General features: G+C 45.2%; 1 protein-coding gene across 14 annotated transcripts in view; it reads left to right on the top strand.

Moving 5' to 3' along the window:
- LOC149286425 (RNA-binding protein Musashi homolog 2) overlaps positions 1-21,547 on the top strand; it is a 538,943-nt gene that overhangs the window by 413,598 nt on the left and 103,798 nt on the right. For all 14 annotated transcript variants that reach the window (XM_089494106.1, XM_089494102.1, XM_089494104.1 and 11 more), the window contains exon 9: positions 2,734-2,848. In XM_089494106.1, the coding sequence (XP_089350232.1) occupies positions 2,734-2,848 (115 nt within the window). The remainder of the gene's footprint in view (positions 1-2,733; positions 2,849-21,547) is intronic.

Raw genomic sequence — 21,547 nt, 5'->3', positions numbered from 1 at the left:
TTCTGTCCTCAGGGGTATTAGCTTCTCCTCCCGATTTGGTGTCATCCGTAGATTTGATAAGCATGCCCTCTATTCTTCCATCCAGGGCATTGATAAAGACATTGAATGACGTCTGTAGGGTTTCCTTGGCAAAGCAGGGCCTCCAGTGGTGCTTCCGTTCCCATGTGCCAAAGGGTTGTGGAAGACTTGCTGGTGGGGAAGGAGTGTTTTGACAAGTTTGTTGGCAGGAAGGAAGCGTTTATTGCGCAGCGAAATATTGCAAAGCTGAATAAATAAGATACGCTGGGAGGGTTTGTCGCAGGGTGGGGGGAGGGAAATGGGTGGTTTTGTTTAAAAGACTCCCATTTACAGTCAGTTAACCTTTACGTTACCTAAATGAAAATGGTGCAAACCTGAAATTTTCGCCGACGGGTTGCCTAGGAACAGGCGGTCGGTTACCGCAAGACAATGGATGCACTGTTACTGATAGGGCTATTAGAAATGGAGCCAGTTAGCAGCATTATCTTCCCCGTTGCTGGTTCTGTCTCATGTAATTACCTGTTTTTGCACCACCAAAGAACGCCCACCTTTCCTTCTTTGCTCCGTTTTTAGAGTTTGTAGCGATGCACAGCTCAGAGCGACGCCAGTCCCTGCGTGGTGGGAGATCTTTGGCCTCTCCTCCTGGAGACTTTGGTCTCATAGGCCTGTTACAGACTGCCAAAATAAAGCTGCTTCGGGTCTCTTTGGAGTTATGCTGTTTAAATGATGCATGCGTCCTAAGAGTCCAGAAGCTACACCAAAGCTGCACTCCAGTGCTTAGGAATGGAGTGTAGCTTTGGCGCGACTTCCGGACTCTTAGGACCCATGCATCATTTAAACAGCATACCTCCAAAGAGACCCCAAGCAGCTTTATTTGGGCAGTCTGTAACAGGCCATAGTAAGAGGGATGACATTTAGACCCTAAATGCACCAGGCTGCATCTGAGCTTGGATGCTGAGCAAGAGTCAGCTCTGGTTAGTACTTGGGTGGGAGACTGCCAACCTATCCCAGGTGCTGTGGGCTGTATTTCAGAGGAAGGAACTGGCAAAACCACCTCTAGAAAACCCTGTGAAATTCCTTGAGGCGACAAAGATACAGTAGGCCCTTGATATCCGCCGGGGTTCGGTTCCAGGAACGCCCCTGGGTACCAAAATCTGTGGTTGCTTAAGTCCCATTCAATACAGCAGCATAATAAAATGGTGTCCCATAAATAAAATGTCAAAACCAAGGTTTGCTTTTGGAATATATATATATAAATACATACATACATACATACATTTGAATATTTTCAAGCCATGGATGTTTGGATCTGTGGATAAGGAATCTGTAGATATGGAGGGTTGACTGAACATGCACACAGACCATTTATCATAAGACACATAAAGACAGCCAGCTTGAGGTAGTGGTTTGAGCACTGGACTACAACTATGGAGACCATAGTTTGAGTTCTCACTTGGCCATAGAAACCCACTGGGTGACCACCAGAAAACCCTGTGATGGGTTTGCCTTGGGCCACCATAAGTTGGAAATGAAAGCACACAGCAACAACCACAAGATAAAGATATGGATAAATCTTGTAGGAAGCTTGGGTGCTTTATGTTTTGGATTACGACACCCAAAAATTGAGTCCAGAAAGTAACTCTTCTAGGCTGTGATACAGATTAGGTTGGTTGGTAGGTAGATGGATAGATTAGATTAGATCAGATTAGATTAGATCAGCGGTTGTCAACCTGTGGGTCGCAACCCCTTTAGGGGTTGAACAATCCTTTCAAAGGGGTCTCCTAAAATCATCGGTAAACACATATTTCCTATGGTCTTAGGAACCGAGACACCGCAATTTTATGGTTGGAGGTCACCACAACATGAGGAACTGTATTAAAGGGTCACGGCATTGAGAACCACTGGGATAGATAGATAGATAGATAGATAGATAGATAGATAGATAGATAGATAGATAGACTGGATGGAGAGAGAGAGAGTGAGTAGATAGATAGAGAATGGATGGATGGACCAACAAAGGATAGACTTGATGGAGAGAGAGTGAGTGAGTAGATAGATAGAGAATGAATGGATGGACAAACAAAGGATAGACTTGATGGAGAGAGAGTGAGTGAGTAGATAGATAGAGAATGAATGGATGGACAAACAAAGGATAGAGTGGATGGAGAGAGAGAGAAGATAGATAGCTAGATACCCTGAGTTTGCAAGACCTGAGCTGTTGACTTGGTAAGCAAGACTTGTAAGTCTCTCTTTCACCGGGTCGCCATAAATCAAAGTCATCTTGATGGCAGTTAACAACAACCATAATCGTAATGTTAGAAATGGTATGGGTAGCAGTTGCACGACAGAAGAGCCGTAGCCGCATGTTTGTTTCGCAAAGCGTCAGCCGCAGACAACCCTGGACTTGAGCTCAGCTCTACCTCGCGGCGTGTGACGCTTGCATACAAACCACGTGGCTTCTCCACCCTCATTCTCTCGGTGCCTTAGCTGTGTTTGTACTGTGCCCCTTTTGAAGTCACATTGCACATATTTACTCTTTGGAAATCACTTGACGCGCTGCTGGCCTATTTTTAAAAGTTCACATTTGTGGGAGCGCGGCGCTAAAAATAATCCCCTTCCCCCCCCCCCCCAACACAACTTAACCAGATCGGTTCAGCAGTTGACATTTTACATGAATTCATTTGCATCTCATTTGTCCATGTTTCTGTTTCATAGGTGGAATGTAAGAAAGCACAACCGAAAGAAGTGATGTTCCCGCCGGGGACGAGAGGACGGGCTCGTGGATTACCATATACCATGGATGCTTTTATGCTAGGAATGGGGATGCTGGGTAAGTTTTCAACAGATCATCCGTCGGCAAGGATGCCGCCGCATTGTCTTTCTATATTCCAAGGCTTGATGGTGTCTAAATTGTCGCGTGCCATAGAAGCACAATTGGCAAGGATATATCTGTAAGGTGGTTTTTTTTGTTGTGTTTGTGTTTATTACAAGATCCAGAAGTTCAAAAAATTGCCTAATTTGTGCAAGCCACAATGGCGGGACTCAATAAAGCCTTTCTGTGTTGAAAGACTAATGCACACACGCGCACCCTTTGGAATATCAACATTTGCATTTAAATGGATGTTTCCAATAGGCCATTCTGTTCACATTCACACACACACACACGCACAAAACCTCCAGAATTGTGGCTTTAAAAAATGTTCTTTTCCTCTTTCTTTTCCTAAAAAGAAGAATCGAGTCGCACATTCTTAGAGGTATCTTTGACAGTTCGGCGCAGATAATTAAAAAACCTTCGTGGCTTTAAATGGCGCGCGAGATGGAGAAAAGCCCAGAGAGGCGCATAATAATAGCATAGGTTGTAGCAATAATTAGAAGTTCCAAAGAAAGAGGGGACAGTGTTTGAATCCCCGACCATTGTGTCCAGAAAGTACTAATTAAACGGGATAAATGGTATTTAATGGCGAAATTCACTTTGCGTAGCAGGTCATCAGCGCTTTAATTGGCTCTCATTTGTTTCGGCATAGTTCGTCCTATATTACCTGACAACTGCAAGGGGAGTGAGTGTGTGTGTGTGTGTGTGTGTAGATGCACATATAGGCAAGCAGGCAGACAAATAGGACGGAAAGAGGGATGTCTTCCCACTTCTCCATTAGTAACATTTTGTCTTCCTGTCAGAACTCCCCTGCATTCATATATTCATTTGTCATTTATATATTCATTTGGGGGCTCGTCCGGGATTTGAACCCGGGACCAAAAAAAACGTCCGATTGATTTTCTTCTCCTCTCCTCACCTTGCTTCATATCACCGAGTTGCTTCCTTAGCGCATCATGCTGTTTGATCTGATCTTCCGAAAGTGGTTCCAGCCAGCGCCGGGCTGTTTTCTTCGTCGATCTCTGCTGCAAATTTACCTGGCTAGGCGCCTCGTCTTCGGAACACATTTCCTTCTTTACTGCGCACCTTCGGTCTCAGCGTGTCGGAGACGACCCCCATTTTTAGTCCTCTAGGTTCGCAGACCCCTTTTGCTGTTGTCGTTTCGAACCTGCGGCAACCCTGAGGTGAATCCTATCACACAGTTTTCTCTGTGCCGAATGTTTGCTATTACCTTCCTCTGAGGCTGAGAAGTGTGATTTGCCCAAAGTCATCCAATGGGTTACTGCGACTGAACAGGGATTTGAACCCTGGTGCATCCCAAGGTGCATCCTTCTCTGGAGGTCTTTAAACAGAGGCTAGATGGTCATCTGTCGGGGATGTTTGATGTTGAGTTCCTGCATGGCAAGGGGTTGGACTTGATGTCCCTTGGGGTCTCTTCCAACTCTGTGATTGTATGATCTACACTGTAGAAATAATGCAGTTTGACACTGCTTTAACTGCCATGGGTTTGCCCTATAGAATCCTAGGATTTGTAGCGTTTGCAAGGCATCAGCACTCTTTGGCAGAGCGGGCTAAAGACCTTCCAAAATTACATAACCTAGGCCTGTTACAGACTGCCAAAATAAAGCTGCTTCGGGCCTCTTTGGAGGTATGCTGTTTAAATGATGCATGCATCCCAAGAATCCGGAAGCTGCACCAAAAGCTGCACTCCAGTGCTTAGGAATGGAGTGTGGCTTTGGCGCGACCTCCGGACTCTTAGGACCCATGCATCATTTAAATAGCATTTAAACACCTGTTCCCTCTTTGCCCCTTGTTCCCAGCAAGGGCGTCCCCTTGCACCAAGTCTCAAGATCTGTCCCCCCAGCTATGAGAGTCCCCAGAAAGAAAGAGTCTCACCACGCTCTAGGATCCCACTTCTGACACCAAATATGTTATGCCCAAGATTGTAAGGGCAACCTGTTTATCCTGAGAGCGTGTAATGAGAATCTTCCTCTCCGTGAACTTATTCACAGTAGGGCTGACACAGACATTGAGACACCAAATTTGGTTTTAAACACCATGCATGTAACATTTATTGAATCACACAAGTAACACAACCATTGATTATCAAGAGCTCTTTCACTCACACATTCATACAATACTCACACACACTTTCCTTCCGCCGAACATTGATCAGTTGTTCTCGAAGGCTGGGGATGACACCGTTGCCGCGGTAGATGCCAACAAAATGGAGATGAAAGTCCAGGGTCTTTATACTTTTTCTTCTCTCTGGCTCTTGGCTGCTGAAGTCTTGCAATATTGCAGCCCATTACTCAACTTCCTCTTTTGGGAGGACAGACAGGTTGTTCAGTCCGTGTTCAAAGCAACTCGTTCTGTTCAAAGTTCTCCATTGTCCTGTCAGTTCCTCATCATGGCGACTCAGGAGATAAGGTTCTTCCCGGTCATGGTTCGTCACACCTGGACGGCACCCCGCTTCAGCTTCCAAGTTTTCAGACTTTCCTCGCCTCGGTTGCCAACTACCTTCGTCACATCAGTGCTTTGCGCGGAACCATCTTGTTTGTTCCTTTAGCTATGTTTAAAGCACAATTCCTTGGTTCTTCGGTTCTTCAGCTCTGGGTTTAAGTCAGAACTCACTCATTCATCTTACACCTCCAAAGAGACTCGAAGCAGCTTTATATTGGCAGTCTGTAACAGGCCCTAGATTTCCATAGGATGAAGCTACAGCATTTAGAGTGATGATAAACTGCATTATTTCTATACTGTAGATGCACCATTGTTGTGTCTTCAAGCTGTCTCTGTCTTATGGCAACTCTAAAGTGACTCTGCCATAGGGTTTTCTTGGCAAGATTTGTTCAGAGGAGAGTTGCATTTGCTATCCTTACAAGCTGGGAGAGCGTGACTTGCCCAAAATCACTGAGTAGGTTTCCATGACTAAGTGTAGATCCAAACCATGGTCTCCCAGGCTCTTAATCCAGCATTGATAACAATACACCATGTTGGTTCAACGTAGTTGGTTGTTCTAACCTCAAAGTTGAAACATGCTGCTTCACTAGTCCTCAACTTGGATGGATGTTTACATGCTTTTATTTGATATGTACATAGAGAGATCTTGTAGCACCTTTGAGACTCAGTGAAAGAAAGAAGTTGGCAGCATGAGCTTTCCTAGACTAAAGCCTACTTACTCCGAAGCATTTATTTTAATATGGGCCTGTTCCAGACTGCCAAAATAAAGCTGCTTGGGGTCTCTTTGGAGGTATGCTGTTTAAATGATGCATGCATCCTAAGAATCCAAAAGCTGCACCAAAAGCTGCCCTCCAGTGCTTAGGAATGGAGTGTGGCTTTGGCGCGACCTCCGGACTCTTAGGACACATGCATCATTTAAACAGCATACCTCCAAAGAGACCCCAAGCAGCATTATTTTGGCAGTCTGTAACAGGCCATGGTTTCAGTAAGGGGAAGCCAAGTTTCCCTCCCTACAAAAGATGATAGCCTCAGCCTGAAAGCCCTTCTTCTTTTCTCATCCTTCCACTCTTTACTCAACTTACAGGGAGCCTTTCTATTTGTACCTCCCCATCCAACCTCTACAGCTGGACAACACATAACTTTAAAAGGTTTTAAAAATTATGCTGGCTGGAGGATTTTGTGCATTGTAGTGTAAAAATGTAGAATCATAGAATCATAGAATCATAGAGTTGGAAGAGACCCCAAGGGCCATCCAGTCCAACCCCATTCTGCCATGCAGGAAATCCAAATCAAAGCATCCCTGACAGATGGCCATCCAGCCTCTGTTTAAAGACCTCCAAGGAAGGAGACTCTATCACCCTCCGAGGAAGTGCATTCCACTGTCGAACAGCCCTTACTGTCAGGAAGTTCCTCCTAATGTTCAGGTGGAATCTCTTTTCCTGGAGCTTGCATCCATTGTTCCGGGTCCTGTTCTCTGGAGCAGCAGAAAACAAGCTTGCTCCCTCTTCAATATGACATCCCTTCAAATATTTAAACAGGGCTATCATATCACCTCTTAACCGTCTCTTCTCCAGACTAAACATCCCTAACTCCCTAAGTCGTTCCTCATAGGGCATGGTTTCCAGACCCTTCACCATTTTTGTCGCCCTCCTTTGGACACGCTCCAGTTTCTCAATGTCCTTTCTGAATTGTGGTGCCCAGAACTGGACACAATATTCTAGGTGGGGCCTGACCAGAGCAGAATAGAGTGGCACTATTACTTCTCTTGATCTAGACACTATACTTCTATTGATGCAGCCTAAAATAGCATTGGCCTTTTTAGCTGCCGCATCACACTGTTCACTCATGTAATTTTTCCAAGCTCTGGAGAAAGCCTTCCACCTGATGCAGCTCCGACACTGAAGTTGCAAAAGGTATCCAAAGTGAAGGCCCACTCAGAAGCACAGGTAAGTGTGGGTTTTGGTGAACCGTTTCTTGCCATCCAGGTGAAGTTCATGTGAAGAAGTGCATGGACTCATTACGAGGTCCAAATTGGTTCTGTTCCGCTGGGGTTTTTTTTCTTCCTAGGGTGACTTCTAATGTGATCTTATTAGATTTTACATCATCCTGCCTGCTCCGAATGAGTGATGGATGCATGATGAAAGCCAGATGCTTCATTATCTGCTCCAGCTCCTTTTGGTTGCTCTTGTGGTGGCATTGTTGCTGAACGTCCCAGTTGTGGCAGATCAGTCCGGTCCTGTCTAGACCATTATCGGCGCGCATCCCTGGTTGCTCCTAACAAGTCAGCTTCAAGGTCGACAGCTGTCAGCGCATTCTCAGTGTGCGACCACAATCTTCCATTCCTAACCCGTCAGCTGCACAGCGGTGAAATCCCACCCAGGAGCAGAAGAAGGGTGTAATTAACTCATCAAGCAAAATTAGCATCGGGATTCGGATGTGGCCCGATAGTGCGCCAGGATGCCAAAGTTGTACCATTCTGCCGCTGATGCTAGGAGAACGGAGCGAAGGAGGATTTGCCCTCTCCAAAGAAGCCACCAGATGACTTTGAAAGACTTGTGGTCAGGGTTGAGGAGCACCTTCTTGAGATGCTGGTGAGGTCACCCATGGCAGCTTGGTCAAGGAGACATCTTCAACCTGGAGCAGAGCTTAATAAACAGACCTCCCATTCCCAGACCTCATCTGGAAGACTGTGTTTTGGACACCACAATTTCAAAAAGGATATTGAGAAGCTGGAGCGTGTCCAATGGAGGACAACCAAAATGGTGAAGGGTCTGGAAACCATGCCTTATGTCCATAAGTCTTCTCATAAAGCTTATGAAGAAAGACTTAGGGAGTTGGGTATGTTTAGCCTGGAGACGAGAAGGTTAAGAGGTGATATGATAGTTCTGTTTAAACATTTGAAGGGATGTCATATTGAGGATGGAAGGGCCTTATGAAGAAAGACTGGGTATGTTTAGCCTGGAAAAGAGATGGTTAGGAGGTGATATAATAGCACTGTTTAAGTATTTGAATGAGTGTCACACTGAGGATGGAACAAGCTTGTTTTCTGATGCTCCAGAGACTAGAACATGGAACAAAGCTACAAGGAAAGAGATTCCACCTCAACATTAGGAAGAACTCCCTGACAGTAAGAGCTGTTTGAAATGGGAACACATTCCCTCACAGGGTAGTGGAGGTTTTTAAACAGAGTCTGGATGGCCGTCTGTCGGGGATGCTTTGATAGTGTATTCCTGCATGGCAGGGGGGTTGGACTGGATGGCCCTTGTGGTCTCTTCCAACTCTATGATTCTATGGAAAGACATTTTGGGTGACCCTTTCTAATTCAGTGCCACCCCAGACCACCTTCTATAGAAATCATGTAAAAGTGTTGGGGCAAAACATGTTGGCAGACATTACCTATAGAAAGGTGCAGGTGACTGAGCTCATTCTCAGCATCAAGGAGCTATTGATGGCTTAAAGAGAGGATGTAGTCTTGCCAGGTTTTCAAAACGGCACTAAGCCAAAATTCACGACAGTCAAGAAGTCACTGTTAACAAGTTTATGGTCTGCGTAAATACCAAAGAAAAGTATTGATCCTAATTAACTTAGCCATGTATTTCTCTTTAAAGTTAACTGTAACTCCGACACTTAGTTAAACATCACTATCTACATTTCTAACTGCAACTAAAGCCCCATCATCCCCAACTACTATACTACAACACTAACCACTATCTGGTAGAATACTAACAGGATTCTAACATTAACACACTGTTCACATTCATACATTATGTGATGCACATAACTCTGTCTTTATGAAGGGCCCACACTCAAATATCGTCCTCTTCAGTTTGTCTGTATAAAGGAAAATACCTTCAGATCTTCAAAATGGTAACACCCCTTACAATAAGGGACACTTGTCCACCCTACAAGGGACAAGCTTTCTTGCTTTGGAATAAGACCAGGCCTTATAATAAGGGACACTTGGCACCCTGAAAAGATATGAAGCAGATGGTTCTACTTAAATGGGAACATCCTTGTACAATCCTTTCCCCTGTGAGCAATGTTTTGTCCCTCTGTCTTAAATGACAGAATGCCAAAACCAACTAAATAGTCCCGTAAGTTGCCTACTTTTTTGACGAAAAGAGTTAGAAGTGACCGCAAGGGCCATCAAGTCCAGCTATGTAGGAATACGTTCCTAAAGACCTTCCAACCTCTGTTTAATATCCTCCTACGAAGCAGAATTCACTACTCTCCAGGCTGTCCATTGCACTGTTGAATAGCTTTTGAACGTTCATGGTTCATTTTCAGCCGAACTGAACAACTGTAAAGATTGATGGGTTTTATATGTCTGGTCTCTGATGGCCATTTAATAGTAAGCATCTCATGATAGCTTCCATAAAATCCTACTCTGTTACCTCACCAGGGCATGGAGGTGCACAATAATCTTGAAAGCTATATCTGTTGATCATATGTTCTGGTGTCTTCTGTCAAGCTAGCAGACTGCATGCCTCTGGACTAGCCTAGCTAAGTTCAGAAGGGCTTAAAACCAGAAGGAAGACCAGCAAGTAACAAATTAGCCATATCTACTATGGATAAGATAGTTGTAGTTCTGCGTTGGGGGATGAACTACCACCCTGATGGGCTCACAGGTCTTCAAAATTATCACATAATGGTTTTAGGGGACGATATGACACCATGGCCATTGTGAACGATGTTCTTTCAAGTTAGACAGAGGGCCAAATGCAACTCGTCACATAAAGAATCTGGGCTGATCTCAGGAAGAAAGATGGAAATCCCACGGAGACATTCATCGATTCCATTCTTGCTTTGTGGTGATGGCATGGGATATCCATGTCGGTAGAGTCTATTCATTTTGGCCATGGGGGCTCTGGGCGACAAAGGACCTTGAAGTCCAGGAAATAACATTCAAACACAAAAGATGCTTCCTTTGAGATCCAGGTTGCCTCTGGCCTTTGTGGGACTACCTGCCTCCCTTATTATCAGAGGACATCCTTTCATGCCACAACCCTCTGAAGAGGCCAGCCACAGATGCAGGCGAAACATTGGGAATAAATGCTTCCGAAATTCAACCACATCACTCCAAGAACCAGGGAACGTTTAATTTCTCGGGACACCTCTGCCGTTACATTTGGAAAACTTTTAGGCTGTTTAGGTAAAAACACACCAAATGCCATCCCAGTTGAAGGAGGTTTCTCTGAAGATGCCAGCCACAGATGCTGGTGAAACGTCAGGAATAAACTCTTCCGGAACATGGCCACATGCCCACAGAAAACTATGGGTGCCAGCCATGTAAGTCCCTTGGATGCCTCATTGTGGCTCCCCAGATATGTTTTTATGGCCTGTTACAGACAGCCAAAATAAAGCTGCTTCGAGTCACAGTGGAGGTATGGTGTTTCAATGATGCATGCGTCCTAAGAGTCCAGAAGTCACACCAAAGCCATGCTCCAGGCCACAGTCAGTGTGACTTCTTTGCAACAGACCATTTTGGCACCAAATGCAATTGGGGCGTCAGTCCCTGATAGATCGAGGTTGCAGACGTACCGAGATGTGCGTAGTTGTTGAAGAGGATGGGCAAGGCATGGATGCCAATTTTATTCCCCGGTCTCCCCGAGGCATACCTCCTTGAAATTTCTATGAGATGTTTGAAGCAGCCTCTCCAGCACTGCGGGCAGTCTCTAGTACAACAAAAGAAAAGCAGCATTCGGTTAATCCCTCAAGAAAGAAGAGGTTCTAGAGAGACATCCAGAGGGATGGACATCCTTTGTGTTATGGACCTGTATCCCGTTCTTGAGGCGACAGTATCCCCCTTCTTTGATGCCACCCCCTGCCAATCCAAAGACTTTTCACTCACAGCTTTCTTTCCTTAGGCCCTCTCCAGTAACACAGGGATCATAGCACTATGATCCTCTTAAAACACAATACCTGAAACTCGGGACTCAGCGGCTCCTTTACCTCCCGGGCTACGAAAAGCACAGCCAGTAAAATTTATAACTCTGGACCGCTGAAATACTACCTGAGAGGAACATCTAATTCTGGGAAATCTCTCGACTGACTTTTTAATATGGCTGCGGGAGCCAGGCCCCAGGTTCTGCATTAGTGCCCACGTTCGATCTAAGTGGGCTGAAGTCATGCATAAAAGAGGCTTCTGCCCTTCAAAGGAAAGTCACTCTTTTCAAGAGGGGATGCTCCATAGGAGAGAGCGAAGGCAAGGTGAGTCTGCGAGCAGCGTACCAAAGCCTTGAGTTGCTGCGAAAACCCAACTGGCGTGGAAAACAGAGCGCAGAGTTTTGTTTCTAGCTAACCGGGGCGCAGATATGGCAGAGCAGATCAGAAAATATTGCAAAGGCAAAGAGAGATTTTTGCCCTAACTGGCCCAGTGCAAGAGGCAAAAGAAAGCACAAGTGCATTTGTCGTTGCTGTTTGCCTTCAAGTCATCTCTGACATATGATGACCCTAAGGCAAACTCGTCCTGGGATTTTCTGGGGCTGAGACTCTGTGACTCTCCCACCCCAGTGGATTTTTGTGGGTTTTTCGGGTTACGTGGCCGTTGTTCTAGAAGACATTTTGCCGGCATCTGTGGTTGGCACCTTCCAAAACCCCAGTGGGTTTCCAGGGCCGAGTGGGCAATTGAACACGAATCTCCCGAGTTGTTACACTATGCTGACGCTATCCTTTGTCTTCCTTTAAGGATGTCATTTCTGCGTCTAAAGGGTTTTGTTATTGTGGGAGAATTACACTTTTGGGTGCAGCTTCTGTATCGGGAAAAATGTGAACGTGACAATCCCGTATTGTGTGAATTAGGAGTGAGATTTCATTTTGGAAGGCTACAAGAGACCCTACTTTTTCCTTCCGGAGTAGGAGGGTGGAATATAGGGGCTTTTGCTTGTCACAGGGAGCTCAAACTGCCGCAAAGATTTCTCCATGTCACTGCGAACCAAGAGAACACCCTGCCAGCCATTTTGCCCAGCGCAGACATACATTGATGTAGTTTTGTGTGGGTTTTTCTGGTTACGTGGCCATGTTCTAGAAGAGTTTATTCCTGTTTATTCGGACATTGACCAGTATAAAATATAATAAAAAACATGAATACTGAGATAATAATATGATCAAAAGAGTGCAATTATTGGAACAAAAGTATATATATCGCCCACTCACTTCCATGCCAGCCTTCTCTGAAGATGCCAGACACAGTTGCTGGCGAAACGTCAGTAACAAACTCTTCTAGAACATAGTCCAAAAAACCCACAAAAAACTATGGATTCCAGCCATGAAAGCCTTTGACTTCCCATAGATTGACTTATTGGACTCACAACACAAACCCACCCAACCCTTTCCTCTAAATCAGAGGGAGGCAACAGATGCCATTGGACTGCAACTCTCCCATCATCCTCTGACCTTTAGTTATGCTGGCTAGGGCTGACTGATATTACAGTCCAACTGCATCTGGGGAAGGCATTGTTGCTCTAAAGGAAAACATGGATCCAGCAAGATTTGCCAGGGTCATCAGTAAACCGAGCACTGCCTTAAACCATGTCAGACCGGGTTTGTCCATCTTTACCTCTCCCATTATCGCCCCTTATCTTTGGTGGCCGCTATGATCCACCAGCATTTGGAGGGACGTATGTTCCCCACTAGTGTTGTAATGGGAAAAGTCATTGTAAATGGTCCATCAAATGTTGAACCTTGCAGCAATTGCATTTTTATATTTGCGGTTATTAATTGCCTTGAAATTGCCTTCAGTTTATGGTGATCCTAAGAATGAGAGGCCTCCAAGATTCCCAGCCTTCTGCTGCCCTTCTTAGGTGCTGCAAAGCACAAGGCTGTAACTTCTTCCATCAAATCAATCTACCTATAATGCTGTTTTCCTCTTTTCCTACTGTGCTTATATACTACCACACACACAAATATATGCACATATCCTAGGGAGTAATTCTCGTCAAGATTAATGGGACTCCTTCCAAGTCAAGCTGTAAGTATTCTTCCTCTGGAAATAGCTTTTCAGCAAATTGAAAGGTAAACTAACTCAGCTGTTAAGTTCCAAAGGGCCAGAACATGTCAGGCTACTGATCCTTGATTTCAAAATCAATACAAGCAAATTATTCTTTCCTCGACAAAACGGAGCCAGGGCTTGGCAGTTTAGCATCTGAAGGAGAAGACGGGTGGAACTGGAGAGTCGGCTCTCAGCCACTGAATATTGAGCACTTAAATTCACTTTGGAGCGTCTGGCTGCTCTGCACTTAGGACTCCACTTTATCTTCCTTGGTTCCATTCTGTGGGATCCTAGGATTTGTAGTTTGTGGAGGCATTGCACCTTTTCGGCTGAGAATCCTAACTCCCTAAATTGCCAGTTGCAGGATTCCATACAACGGATGATAAAGTGGAAGCGCACTCCTGGAGTCATAGGACTTTATCACAGCAGCCTGCTGTCCTGCCACAATCATGCTAGTTTAAGAATGGCATCACACCGATTTGGCATAATTTCTTATCACACCTTTTCCCCACAATAGCGCTTTGGTGATCCATGGTCGTGCGTTCTGTTTTTCGCACTGCCAAACACCACCTTCCAGAAGGATAGAGTGGGAATGAGTGATTGAGTTGCCAACTGCCTCCCAAAGCTGGCTGCTATATGAATGCACACACAGCAACTGCCTTTGGGAGATGGTTGATAGCCACGGTTGCATCTCCTTCCTGCTCCTGAAGCATGGGGCTGCTGTGTGCACATTCGCGCAGCAGTCCCACACAAACCATTGTGGCCGCCCACAGCCTCCTGAAGCCAGCTGCTCTGTGAATGTGCACACAGCAGCCATCTTCAAGAAGCTGTTGACAGCCCCAACTGTTGCAATGGGGAAGATGAGAAAGGAAGAGGTGCAGAATCACACTTATTCACATGACTGCCTGAGAAACAGAACTGCTGCAGAAGGGACCTATCGCACAAAGGCAATAATGGAATAGCAGCAAGATTGAGATTATTATTATTATTAAGATTTATTTATAAAGTGCTGTAGTTTTACACAGCACTGTACCTACAATCAATTAAAATAAAATAAAGACCTGCCAGTAGCGTCCCCTGTATAAAGAACAATGGAGATTAATACATATATTAAATTAGAAGCACTAAAATAAACAGCACAGGTTAAAACAGCATAGGCTAACAATCATGTAAAGCCTGGGAACAGGATTGTCTTCAATTCAGCTTTGAAGCTGGTTAACAAAGTAATAGACCATGCTTGTATTTATTTATTGCACCTTTATCCCTCCTTTCTCGCATAGAAATCATTTTTGGTCATTTCTGGTTAACCGTTTTTGGTGCCTACGCCGCCTATTGATAGGTTTTGCCCATCAATGAAAAGGTGCGCAACACTAACAAATGGCATGCAAGGCAGCAGCAAGATGAACATGATGTTGTGTAGTAAGTACCACCCAAAGACACACTTTTCCTATTAAAATTCTGGTTTGTAGCCACCTGTGATAAGGTCCATAGAGCGAAAATTATGTAGTGTCAAAGGACTAGGAGAGGAGCAGCATTGCTGGGATCATTACCTTACATTCTGCTGGCTCAGTGGTGAATGTATATGGGAGCTGTTGTTTCTTCTCTCCTACATGGGAGACGTCTTGAGCCATGCTGGGTCATAGAGTCATAGATTCATAGAGTTGGAAGAGGCCACAAGGGCCATCCAGTCCAATCCTATTCTGCCATGCAGGAACTCTCCATCAAAGCATCCCCAACAGATGGCCATCCAGCCTCTGCTTGAAGACCTCCAAGGAGGTAGACTCCACTACACTCCGAGGAAGGAATGTGTTCCACTGTCAAACAACCCTTACTCTCAGGAAGCTCCTCCTAATATTGAGGTGGTATCTCTTTTCCTGGAGCTTGTATCCATTGTTCCGGGTCCTTGTCTCTGGAGCAGCAGAAAACAAGCTTGTTCCATCCTCAAAATACCATCCGTTCAATATTTAAACAGGGCTCTCATATCACTTCTTAACCTTCTCTTCTCCAGGCTAAACATCCCCAGCTCCCTAAGGCCTTCCTCATAGGGCATAGTTTCCAGGCCCTCCACCATTTTAGTCACCCTCCTCTGGACATGCTCCAGTTTCTCAACATCCTTTTTGAATTGTCGTTCCCAGAAGTGGACACACTATTCCAGGTGGGGCAGAATAGAGTGGTACTATTACTTCCCTTGATCTAGACACTATACTTCTCTTGATGCAGCCTAAAATTGCATTGACCTTTCTAGCTGCCGCATCGCACTGTTGACTCATGTTCATCTTGTGGTCTACTTGGACTCCTAGATCCCTTTCACACGTAGCCTTATTCAGCCAGGTGTCCCCTAGGAATGTAGGGAGAATGTTCACTAAAGTCCTCACTGCCACTGATGGAAACTATCTTGACTCCATGAGACACCTCAACGAGGAATTTTCAAGCCCTGTACGATTCCTCGCCTCCGAGCGAGAGCGAAACAAGGAGGGCTGTTTTCCCCCCCTGACAAGGTCTCCATCATTTGTGCGAAGTTGGCATCCTTCCTGTAATGATTCTACGGTCCTCATCCACTCAGTTTCCAGGCCAGCTCAGGCGCGAGGGTCTGTCGAAATGAAATGTAGTCGCAGGTGCACCAAAACAATGGTTTATTGATTGCGGGAGATATTAAGTGGGATGTAGCCATAAAACCAAAGGAAACGTTAGCTCGGGTCTCTCCGCTGATCAGAAAAGTCCTTCATCACAGCTGCTGTCCACCAGGATCCCTTCATGAGTGGAATATCATCCCATCGAACCACTTTCCTGGGCTGGAATATGGCCAGCGCACCCTCCAAGGCTAGACCAATGATGTGATCTTTTCTATTCTTTAAATACCGTATATACTCCACTATTAGTCGGCCTCATGTAGAAGTCGAGGGCAAGTTTGGGGGCCGAAATCATGGATTTTGCTATGACCCGTGGATACGTCGAGAGTAAAACTTAGGGGCATATAGCAAAGGATCTAAAGGATGAAGCAAAATAAAACAATGTCAAAGACCTTATAAAATTCCAGCAGACGTAACTCTTTGTGCTTACTCTTAAGGCTGAATGGAAGAGAGAGTCCATGCTTCCAGGACAGATTATACTCTTGCTTTTCACCAGGGGATGGTTCCTTCTTTTAAATCAGAGTTAAGATACAGTACTTAACATTGATGCATGGATAAGTCGACTCAGTACTCCTTTCTCTTCTAGAAGGTGCTGGCGGTGGGAAACAACCCCATCCTGACCAACAAAGGAACAGTTTCCCATTTATCCTAAGGCCTGTTACAGACTGCCAAAATAAAGCTGCTTTGGGTCTCTTTGGAGGTATGCTATTTAAATGATGCATGCATCCTAAGAATCCGGAAGCTGCACCAAAGCTGCACTCCAGTGCTTAGGAATGGAGCATGGCTTTGGCGCAACCTCCGGACTCTTAGGACCCATGCATCATTTAAATAGCATACCTCCAAAGAGACCCGAAGCAGCTTTATTTTGGCAGTCTGTAACAGGCCTAAGATGAGAACATTCTTATCTGTCCCTTTTAACCTCAGCTGCCTTTGCACAGCCTGCTGGAGAAAGGGCCTCTATTTGAAAGCCTCATTATTAAAAATGTTGTTGCTACAAGCCCACTTACCTAGAAGATGCCCAGGTACTATGTTACACATCCTTTTAGTCAGTGGTGGGCAAAGCGTCGTCCGTAGGCCGCATGCCGCTCCCCAGAGACATTTATGTGGCCCCTAGAGCCACAAAAGGAACAATTCTGGGTGCTACAGGATGACCAAAAATGATGTCTAGGCGGAGCAGACACCCGCATCCCAGGAGTCAACATGAAATTGGACCCCATTTTGGGAGAAAGGCAATAAAAAGATAAAAATTGCATGCGCATAAACATACACAGATATACACACATATGCATACATACATACATACATACATACATACATTTTCTCTCACAGTATTCCAAAATGTCTTGAGGAACACCCCAAACTGTGCCCTGGTGTCTCATAGAAGGTGTCTGGGAGCAATTTCTTTTCTGTTTTGTGGGTACAGGTGTGACCCTCCCAAGTCTATGCAGTCAAACCCTAACTGTCTTCATATTGCAAATATCTGTGATCATTTGGATAAATAAATAAGCATTGCCATTCTGTATAGAGGACCACAAAATACTTTGCCTTCTCGTGGGGTGCAGAGAATAGTTTCGAGACTCTTTGTTTTCACGTGTGAAGGTGAGACAAGGTCGGATTTAGAGTGATGTGAAGAGTAGGTATGAATTGGACAGAGCTTTACACAGAAGCTGTGTTGAACGGCAAGACATGGGTCCCTTCGGGTCCTAGATGTCAATGCTAGTGGAACCCCCCAATTCTCCAGTGTTTTCTATCAGATCACAAACCCATACAAGGGGCAGAATCATGCTCGGCAAAAGCAGAGATGTTTAGCCAAGAGAAGAGAAGGTTAACAGGTGATATGATAGCCCTGTTTAAATACTTAAAGGGATGTCATATTAAGGAGGGAGCCAGCTTGTTTTCTGCTGCTCCAGAGAAGAAGACACAGAGCAATGGATGCAAGCTCCAAGAAAAGAGATTCCATCTCAACATTAGGAGGACCTTCCTGACAGTAAGAGCTGTTCAACTGTGGAATGCATTTCCTTGGAGTGTGGTGGAGTCTCCTTCCTTGGAGGTCTTTAAACAGAGGCTGGATGGCCATCTGTCAGGGATGCTTTGACTGAGAGTTCCTGCATGGCAGAATGGGGTTGGACTGGATGGCCCTTAGGGTCTCTTCCAACTCTATGATTCTATGAAACGCAAACTGTCGAAGTCTGTTCTAGCTTGTGTATCACTCTTCCTTAGAAACTTCCTTCATCTTGACCACACTGGCGTTGCTTGGCCACATCTTTCCCAGTTTCCATCTGTGAAACGTTGCATGGTACGCATGGTGGTCCTTTGCTTCACACTGACAAGCAGAGGGAAAAGCAGGGGAAGAAGTTGTGTTTGGAAAAGCATGTTTGATTGTTGATTTAGGCCTGTCCCTTTCACGGTTAGGAAGTTCTCTCTTCAAGGGAGGCAATCGAGGCAGAGCCTTGATTTTTCAGTTTAGCGACAAGAGATAATTACTGCAAGATTGATCATTCGCCAGAAGTACTGAAGCAAATAAATTGCTCAGTACCCCATTGCAAGGCGCGAATGGTGGCTAAATGGGAAATGGCGGCTAGGCTGGCCTGCCCATAATTTGGCTTGATGAAGCATCCACATGGGCATGGTGTTAATGTGCTATTGATATTCAGCCAGCCAATTTCCCCCCGTGCCGATCGGGCTTGGACTCGTTAGAGCAGAGCCGGGCATCGCGGCGGCAAATGAAGAGGAAAATTGAAGTAATGTTGTATTATAAATTTATGATTTCATCTGCCTGACCTCGAGAAATGTTCGGCGATGGGATATATATGGATGAGAACCGCCATCCAGTCAGCTGTGTGTTTTGCCTTTGTTGTTGGAAGGCGGCGGGGAGTCGAGGACGGCGGGGCGGAGGAGTGACACAGGTGTCCTTAGTGCGCTCTCTGATCCCGCTTGATGGGCTTTAAGCCCCTCTCTCTATTAAAAGGGACAAAGTTTTTGGCATTTGTGCGCTCTGGGGCAGGGTTGTTTTCTTCCGGTTGCTGCATTGTTTAAAGGTTCACAGCATCTTGCGCATCCCTCTCACGTTGTGTGGGATTTGTGCCTCTGCCGTCTCCAAAATTGCAAGACTGAGCGGTGAGATCTTGTAGCGCCTTTGAGACTAACTGGAAAAAAGAAGTTGGCAGCACGATCTTTTGTAAACGTCACACTACCACTGCTATATCTTTGAAGACTAAGTGGTGGTTATGTAATGTTGCTCCTCACATCACCCCCTTTAAGCAGGAACAGACCCTTCTGTTCCAGAAGGTGGTAAACATCAGAAAACCCACGCTTTCTCCAGATTTGCCTGGGTAGAATATATATATATCTATATATCTATATATAACATCTATATAAACAAAAAGCCATCCATGATACTTTTCTTGGCCGACCGAAATGCACAATATACTTGTTGCATTTACTTGTTGTTGTAGTTGTTAAATGGCCAACACAGCTGCCCCTGAATGTTTTAAACATCTATGGCCTGTTACAGACTGCCAAAATAAAGCTGCTTCGGGTCTCTTTGGAGGTATGCTATTTAAATGACGCATGGGTCCTAAGAGTCCGGAGGTCGCGCCAAAGCCACACTCCATTCCTAAGCGCTGGAGTGCAGCTTTGGTGCAGCTTCTGGATTCTTAGGATGCTCGCGCCAAAGCCACACTCCATTCCTAAGCACTGGAGGGCAGCTTTGGTGCAGCTTCCGGATTCTTAGGGTGCATGCATCATTTAAACAGCATCCCTCCAAAGAGACCCCAAGCAGCTTTATTCTGGCAGTCTGTAACAGGCCTATATGTGAGTGAATCCGTGCGTTTCCTCCGAGACACTTGGAAGAAAGAGTTAATGTCATTCCCCTTAACAATTCTTGCTCTTCTAGAAGCAGCTTTTCCTATCTAAAAGGGCCCATGGGGGAACCAGAGCTTAGACTGATATATATGCCACTGGCTTGTGGTACAAGATGCTTTCCTTCCAATAATATTCTTTTAATATGTCTCTCTTCTGCTCCCACTTTTGCACCTCCCAGCTTACCTCTTCTCCCACTTTTGCACCTTGATTCTCAGATTTCCTCAATTGCTGCAGACTGAGTTCAGCGGAGGGGGCAAAATCTTGCCTTTTCCAACAGACTCGGGGGGGAAAGCAAACTACTGCAATCTCTCCCAGCTTGTGTGTGCCTTCCTTATCAATAGCTTTTGTCATCTTGACCACATGCTGATGTTACCTGGCCACAGGTGTCCTGGTTTTCATATGTGAAATGTTGGAGGGCATGTCTTTTACACACTAGCCGGAGTGTGTAATGGTTTGAGCGGTGGACTATGGAGACCAGAGTTTGATTCCCCACTTGGCCATGGAACCCACTGGGTGATCATGGGCAAGTCGCACACTCTCAGCTCCAGAAAACCCTGTGATAGGTTTGCCTTAGAGTCACCATAGGTTGGAAACTACTTGAAGGCACACAGCAACAACAATAAGAACAACGTATTAAGGATGGAGCAAGCTTGTTTTCTGCTGTTCCAGAGAATAGGAACAATGGAGACAAGGAAAAGAGATTCCACTTCAACATTAGGAGGAACTTCCTGATAGTAAGAACAACACATGCCTTATACACCTGAGTATTAGAAAGTAGTAATTAATAATTTGTTTTATTTATATACCGCTATTCCAAAGATCATAGCGGTGAACAGCAAGTAAGCTAATTAGCAAGTAAGCTAATTAGCCCCCAACAGTCTGGGTACTCATTTTAGCTCCCTCCTCGGAAGGATGCAAGCCTGAGTCGAGCTTGGGCCCTTTTGCTGGTCTTGAACTTGCAACCTTGTGGTCTTGAGTGAATGGCTGCAGGACAGGCATTGAACCACTGCGCCACCAGGGCTCCTGATGATGCATTTGCATGTCGTCCTTGTGCTCTAGAAATACATTCCACATTTACACATTATATTTTTGGGGACTCTACCAAACACAGCTCACCCACGCCATACGCAGCTTTAACCTTACACAGAAGGTTAAACTGCCATAAGGAGAATGGTGTGCACGCCCGCAGCGCATGCACCACGCCAGACGCAGGAACGTTCCCCCATTGAAACCAATGGGAGTTGAGTGTATGCGTTTTTCTCCATAAAGGATGGTTCCTTTTTTTAAAATAAGTCTTAAAATACAATAGTTACATTGACCCACGGATAAGTCGACTCTGGTTTTTTGGGGCCAATTGTTTGACTATAATTTCTAGACTTACACATGAGTGTATACAGTAATAGAAAATGAAACATGTGGATCTGTCCATGGGCTGTGCTTGAAAAAAAATCATCCGTATGTTCTCTCTTTCAGGTTTAGGGATGGCTGTATTGTTACACAGTCACAGTCCCGCCGTTAATTGTTGGAAGAGACCGCTTCAAATGTAGTGTGACAAACTCATTACCCTGCTGACCCTTGCAGCGGGCCCTTATTAAGGAGCAAAAATAGCGTCTGATTCGAAATGGCACTTCGTTGCAGATTTTTCGGTCCTGCTGGACAACCGTGGCCCTAGTCAGAAAGGCTGAGTCAATATTGTTGTTGGAAGAGAAA

This window comes from Sceloporus occidentalis, unplaced genomic scaffold (assembly GCF_023333645.1).
Source record: "Sceloporus occidentalis isolate IW3139 unplaced genomic scaffold, rSceOcc1.0.p SCAF_69, whole genome shotgun sequence".
Lineage (NCBI taxonomy): Eukaryota > Metazoa > Chordata > Lepidosauria > Squamata > Phrynosomatidae > Sceloporus > Sceloporus occidentalis.
Note: the sequence above shows the minus strand (reverse complement) of the source record. Positions and strands in the feature narration are given on the sequence as shown.